Source organism: Seriola lalandi, unplaced genomic scaffold, assembly GCF_002814215.2.
Source record: "Seriola lalandi dorsalis isolate HSWRI2012SDOR001 ecotype SW California unplaced genomic scaffold, Sedor1 jcf7180002054677, whole genome shotgun sequence".
Lineage (NCBI taxonomy): Eukaryota > Metazoa > Chordata > Actinopteri > Carangiformes > Carangidae > Seriola > Seriola lalandi.
Genome location: NW_019525230.1, coordinates 1,072,807 through 1,079,721, shown reverse-complemented (window position 1 = coordinate 1,079,721; position 6,915 = coordinate 1,072,807). Strand labels below are relative to the sequence as shown.

Genomic DNA, 6,915 nt, shown 5'->3' with positions numbered 1-6,915 from the left:
TAAAAATGTCAAAGTATAGTAAGGCATAAAAATGTAAAAAAAAAACGTCATAGTATAGTAAGGAATAAAAACGTCATAGTATAGTAAGGCATAAAAATGTCTGGCCCTTTAAGAGGTAATTTAAATTGAGATTAAAACGTCATCCTATGGTGAGACATAAAATTGTCATGGTGTTTAGAGGCAGGACTGTCCCTGGATTCGAACCCACAGCCTTTATATTGCAAGGTAAAAGTTCCAACCACTTCACCACCACTATAGCAGTTGAATAAACAATAGTTTAATAACTGGCACAAAGAAGTTTTAGTATAGTAACACATTAAAATCTAAAAGAAACATCATATAAAGTAACATCATTGTATATTAAGGCATAAACTCCACACAGAAAGGCCCCAGGCCCAGGCAGTCTTAGCATAAGAAGGCATAAAAAGTCATAGTATAATGGTAGTATTATCCAGATCCAGATGTTAGCACCATAAATATGTCTGATTTCTTACACACTCGCTTACAGATTTAAAATTCCATAGAGAAAGGGAATTCAAACTAAATACACTCAGATCTGTTTTGCTATAAATTCAGTGGTATTTAATTATCTATTCATTAACGGTTAAATTTCACAATTAGTTGCTAAGTTGAAATTCAATTTGTTACGGCTCTTATTAACTTCCATGTATGGTTAGTCATACTTGAAACATCAACTCACTGAAGTGCAGACAACTTAAGTCCAGTTTTCGCCTGTATTTCACTGATGTTTGCATGTATATGTGAAGCTTTTTCACTTGCTGTTGGATTTTTAATATCATTTATCTTCCTGTGTGGTTTGTTCTAACTACACCTGAATTTTGCATGGGTTTTCACTACCCCCCCCCCATACCTTCTTTTTGTGTGTTTTTGGTTTAACACCTGTACCTTTTGGTTTTCCATAGAAACGTTTCACTGTACTCTCATTACAACTTTACTTTATTGCTTTGTTTTTTTATTTGTTTAGAAAGAGGGTGACTGTCAAAGAGAATTTAAAAGAGTAGGAACAAACACTGTAGACTGTTGATAAAGACACAAAGAGGCATCATGTAAAATTTATTTGGCTTTATTGCTTGCACTGTGCATACTGCAGATGTTTTCAGAAACTGCTGTTACAGTGACACGTTGTGGCTGTTCTGCATCACTGCAACTCTGCTTACCAATTCGCGTCGGCCATGCCAGGAGACGTATTGTGTATTCAGTGACTCTACACCTATGTTTCACCCCACTAATAATCACCCAACAGCAAACACACACTCAGTAGCTCTTGTAACTGTAAACCTTGGTGTCCTCTGGCATGGCCGTCAGGCTGTTACGGTCTCCCTGTGGTAGAGACGGCGTGTACTGTAGAGTTCTGGGTATACGTGGAGACATACAAAAGGGACAGACTAATAATTTCAAAACACAAATCTGGTGCAAAATTATGCAGATTCATTCATTGGGTGAAAACACTCATACAGAAATTTCAACAAAGATTAATACGGCAATCAAATTAATCTATTGGTCAGGGGGTCTATTAACTAATAATAAAAGGTTACATGTCAGGGCTGGACGACTGAACCCAAAATCTATAATATTTACCTATTCTTTAATACAGCAGTGCACGATCATTCCCTGTGTTGGCCACGTCTGATATCGTTGTCTTGGTTTATTCCAGTATGACCACTTAAATGACTGGACAGTGAGCTGATTGGTTGGCTGAACTTCCAGTTACAGGTCAGTGGTTGTTGTAGCTATACTCAGTTTATTTATATAGGCGTCACAATGTAGATAATAATTCAGTAAATTCGATTCATCGTCCAGCCCCTTAAACATACATTGTTTATATATAGAAATTAACTGTGAAACAGAGAGGATCGCCAGATCAGAAAGGGGGGAAATCCTAAGATAGTTCTTTGCCTGGATGTAACTGCAGAAGTGCAAAGCAAACTATAAAACGAAGAGTAGACCTCGTCCTCCTCATACAGTAGCTCCGTGACAATCTGGTAATAAAGACATGTTGGTAAGACCAGTCTAGATCTGTCCTCCATTCTTCATATCCACCCATCCTTCATCGTGCCACACAAGCTTCCTCACGCAAAACCGGAGCATGCTGACCTCTGTGTCTGAACTGGTGCAGCTGTCTGCCTGTCCCTCTTGGCCAAATAAATAGAAAAACACGGAGAAAGACAGACGGGGGGAAAGAGAGAAACCGGGTGTGTGTTTTGGTTTGATGGCAAGCGGAATCTTGTTTCCCAGGTTACGACGACGTTAGTGTTGTTTCCGTGGGGGCCGGTGCTTCCGTGGTGTTCGTTGAGACGGCTTCCGTGGGTGACGTGGAGTCAGCGGCAGGGTTACCGGCAGGCGCTGCTGTGACTGTGACCGAGGCGGGAAGGGCGACGGTGGACGTGGGTAAGAGAGGGGCCATTCCCTGAGGAAGGAGAGGAGGCAGCTGGGAGGGAAGCACAGTGGGTAGAGGGGGGAACGGGGCCAGACCTGGCAAGTTGAGGGGTGGGAGAGCGGCCAGAGGTGGGACTGTTGGAGACAGACGGAAGGGATGAAAAAAAAAAAAAAGAAGAGAGGTGTTACAGTCACATGATGCTGTGTCATCGATTAATTTCTAAAATTAATTTCACAACGCTGCATACTTCAATTAAACAGAATGAATTTAGCCTGTACAGTATACTCATATAATATATCCACTAAATGACAGTGCTCATATATTATATATATATACCCAGTGAATACTACATCAAATATGACCTGAACACAGATACATTACTGAATCCAGATTATAAGTAGTGTGAAAAGCACCTTTCAAACTCAATGCATTATGGGACAAATAGTTTCAATTACAGTTATTCTCAAACAGTTTGTATACCTGTATATTTATAAAGCAGTGACCCAAACATGTTGTCTTATGACGCCTTAAAGCAAAGAGATGTCTACTTGTGACCGGCCGTCATTCTGGAGCCACCGGTATAAAGTGCACAGTAAAAATATGCAACTGCAGCATAAGTGTGAATGTTTGTTTACCTGTCGTCCCTACTGGCGGTGGTAAAGTGCCGGCGCCTGCTAGTGGCACGGCACTGAGGTCTGGGAGTGGCAGGTTGAGATTGGGAAGGTTAGGGAGCGGAGGTAAGCCACCTGGGAGGGGCATCAGACCTAAACACACACACACACACACACAATGCAATATGAGGGCAACTGCCATTACTCATTCATATTTTTTAAAGGCCAGAGCAAAAAACAGAATGACAACAGAGAAAATATGAGAGGTTGGTAGTGGTTGATGACACTGACTGTGCTCAGTGAGTTTCTGATATTGGTCTTAAAATTAAGCTAATCACTTTATTACTGATGGCAGCTTATCCTTCGGTAGACAAAGTGTAAACAAACTAAAACTTGATATTGACTAATGCAGCTGAGGCTGACCTTTGTCTTTATTCTGCAGGTGTGTGATCACACCTGTATAAATCTGTAGAGAGAGAGCTGTAATGCTTCTGCCACCCTCCGGCTGTTCTGGATGTTTGTTGCTGAAAGCTAACTGACTGAGCAGACCAATGATGTGTGCTTTGAATGTTTGAGAAATCACCCACCTGGTAGCGTGGTTGCGGGGTTGAAGTTGGTGGTGGCGGGATTCAGTGGAGTGAGGGGGCTGAGGGAGGGGTTGGTGGAGGAAGGGAGCAGAGGGACTGTAGGCAAACCTAGCAGGGAAGGAGGAACGCAACATCGGATTAGATAAGAATATGGAGTGGATGTACAATGTTAATGAGAGTGTGACACAGTTTTCCCCAATCACAAATATCACTTTCATTTAATGAGCATAATGAAATACCTGTCTGCAGCTCACTGGGCATGGTGGGCGGGGCTGTGCTGATTGACAGGCCGGACAGTGAATTTTCTAGGCCTGTGGAGGCAGCAGGTGCAGTGGCAGGAGGGGTCACTGCTGAAAGCTGGACCTGAAGGAGTTAAAAGAGAGAACATGAGGAGGGAGGCAGAGAAAAAGATGCTGCTGTCAAACAGATAAGGTCACATTCATCCAAACGTGCAATTATCTCTAATGAGCAACATTGCTCTCTGTCCATCCTGCCTGCTTTGCTGCATACATAATGAGGAAACCTGCATTTCTCAAGTGTGAAAATTTAAAAAAAAATCAGAGACCTCATGACTCAAAACTTAAATATTTTCAATGTCATGCACACACTCTGCATACTGATGGGTAAAGTTTTGGCTTCTGTGATAAAGCAGAGGAAACCAGACGTTTCCGGGATACAAAGTTTTAGGGAACTTCCCGATGTAAAACACAAGTACTGATGCTAATGGTGATTTTCAGATTTCCATCCACTGCATGCATATTTAAGAGCTGTTCAATTCCTTTCAACATTTGTTTAATCTGGACTGAGGACTGGAGTGGAATGATAATAAAGTTAAACCAGGAATAAGAAGTGAGCGTGTGTCGTCTGACCTCAGTGAATCCATCCTTCAGTGGACTGACAGGCTCACTGGGATTATTTCCAGGGAAGCTGATCTTCTTCCCCTCCTCAAAAGGCCGTGTGGGAATCCTGTGAAGGTATCCATAGCCAATCCCACAACCGAGGCTGGAAAAGAGAGAGAACAACATTGAGAACAAACCTCAATTTTCATTCAAATACATTTGAGATTAGCCTGGTTCCAGATCAATTTTTGTCTGGTGTTGTGCTCATTAACGGCTGTTTCCCCCAGTTAGAGAAACAATTGACAAATCAAAGTGTTGTGAGTGGTCAATCACTAATCACCTACAATTCAATTCAGTCTGATTACCAGGCTAATGTGAGATGCAATCAACTGAAATTAATAATATTTCTTTTGGAAGTACACCAACGCTTAAAAATGGACAAACTTCTCTTTACACCTGTATGTCTAACAGGAAGGGTGTAAGTGTGTAAGGATTTACCTGCCCTCGCCTCCCCAGGCACTGTTAGGTGTGATGACCACCTCTCTGCAGTTGTCAGTGTCTGTGTTGTACACATAGAGCTTCAGGCCTTTCCCCTCGTGGCTCTCTATCAGAGAGAACAGGTCCTCTGACTGCAGGATCAAGTCACAGAGAGGTCGGACAACAGGAGGAGACACACAGTCAATATCAATATCAGGTGGAGAATGTGAAGGAGTGACAGTAGCAAGGATGGGAAATGCTGATAATCTACCTCATTCATAACAGTGTCGGCTCCAATGATGTAGTCGGTGTGCGGCCGCAAGCCAGCAAGGGCTGCTGGGGAATTCGGCTCTACTTCCTGTTTAATAAAGAGGAGGAGAATACGTGAACAAAAAAACACTTTATCACATAAAACAGTAAAACACAGATGAGACTTCAAGGCTGCTTACCAGCACATGCCAAACATTCTCATTGGCTCCTTCAAAGCTGCAGAAACGAATAGAGACACCAAGCAAGCCCTGCCCCCCCCACAAGTTGCTGGGTGTGACAGTGGACTCCCGCAGCTCCAGAGTCTTTGAGGAGTAAACCAGCATCTTAACTGGTTTCTCTACGCTGGCTTTCAGCAAGTCCTTCAAAGTGTCGTTGTCCTTGTTCTGCAGAAAAAGAAGACGGATGAGGCAACCATGAAATACGCTGTCCCTTACCACTTATATTTGATCCTGTTAGATACAGTTGCTGGCTTTCCTTACCAGTCTGGTGTTATTGATGGAGACAATGAAGTCAAAGAAAGGCTCCAGTCCTGCACGGTGTCCAGGTGAGTTCTCCTGAACCTGCACAAAATTGAGAGACAATCTGAGCTGCTGCTGCTGCTGGGGTGTGACACTCACGTTTTGCATACTACTGAATGCCTTGTAAAGAAATAGTATCTGACATGCTCAGTGTAGACAACATGAACAGGTTGGACCTGAGCTGATCAACATACAAGAAATGTATTGTGTCGAAGCCTGTTTTCTTTGTTGATATGTGCTTCCATTACCTTAACCTGCACCCAGTATTAACCCTAACCCCATCCAGTGATCTCTGCTGTGTCTACCCATGAACTAACCCTAGCCCTAACCCAAACACCAGATCTTTCATGGGGCCAGACAAGGTTAAAGAAGCATTCTGCACAGACCGGTCCGATAATGCGTGTATTAAAAAAAAAAACAGCTTCTCAGCTGTCATTCAGCGCAGCTACGTAGCTTCAGCTAGCTTCAGCACTGGCGCTTAGCCACAGGTAAACACGTTCAACCAGTTAACTAGCAGGACAAACCAAACCATGCAAAGAAACGGTATGTGACGCCGATTCAGCTCTAAAGCACACAACAGTTTCCTGACGTGGTGTAGGTGTTAACCAGGCGGAGGCCCCGGCAGACATCCCCGGTCTCTCGTCAACACACAGAGCAGGGGACGCTCCGCCTCTGGCCGGATGCTAAGCTAACAGCTAACACCAGGATGTAGAAGCCAAAAACTCACCCGGAGGACGTGGTAGCCCTCGGAGCCTCCCCCCGGTATCTCCACACTCTGCGATCCTCCCATGCTTTCGCTATTTTAAGGCTTTTTAGGTGTTTATGGCAGCTTGTAACCCAGCAGAGGTGAGATACCTGAACACTTCCACACACCGGGTACACGTCGCCAAGTGACTAGCTGAGCGATGCGCATGCGCCGTTACGTGGCAGGAAATAACGCCTTTTTGAAATTTCCTAATTTAATGTTAAGTTAATTTAATGTTAAGGTGTCACAAAACAGTAACGTGTTCCTGAAAACAGGGGTTGTATTTATACTTTTTAAAAAAAATTAAATTCAAAATATTTTCAATGATGTAGTTTTATTGAAAGAATTACTGTGGACATCCCAGTTCCATACTCTCCCCACTTAATCTATTATAAACCATTATCATTTTTGAATTAATATTACCAATTAAACTATAAACTAACATTCTGCCTCATTAGAATTACAGACAA

The 6,915-nt window shown here is 42.9% G+C and overlaps 1 protein-coding gene across 1 annotated transcript; it reads right to left on the bottom strand.

Moving 5' to 3' along the window:
• Positions 1 to 1,068: 1,068 nt before the first annotated feature.
• gorasp2 (golgi reassembly stacking protein 2) lies at positions 1,069 to 6,595 on the bottom strand. The gene is made up of 10 exons (XM_023421929.2): positions 6,428 to 6,595; positions 5,662 to 5,742; positions 5,362 to 5,565; positions 5,184 to 5,270; positions 4,934 to 5,064; positions 4,466 to 4,598; positions 3,836 to 3,959; positions 3,597 to 3,704; positions 3,034 to 3,162; positions 1,069 to 2,532 (listed from the first exon to the last, which is right to left on the bottom strand). Exons 1-10 carry the CDS (start codon positions 6,488 to 6,490, stop codon positions 2,258 to 2,260), a joined length of 1,335 nt encoding a protein of 444 aa, XP_023277697.1. The 5' UTR covers positions 6,491 to 6,595; the 3' UTR covers positions 1,069 to 2,257.
• Positions 6,596 to 6,915: the final 320 nt, after the last annotated feature.

What these genes read in the sequence shown, in the direction of transcription:
- gorasp2 (XM_023421929.2), bottom strand. Translation starts at nt 6,490, where the DNA reads ATGGGAGGATCGCAGAGTGTGGAGATACCGGGGGGAGGCTCCGAGGGC. An exon ending in CCATCAATAACACCAGACTG is followed by an intron (nt 5,566 to 5,661) that starts GTAAGGAAAGCC and finishes CTTTTTCTGCAG; the next exon opens with AACAAGGACAACGACACTTT. An exon ending in ACCGCCAGTAGGGACGACAG is followed by an intron (nt 2,533 to 3,033) that starts GTAAACAAACAT and finishes TGTCTCCAACAG; the next exon opens with TCCCACCTCTGGCCGCTCTC.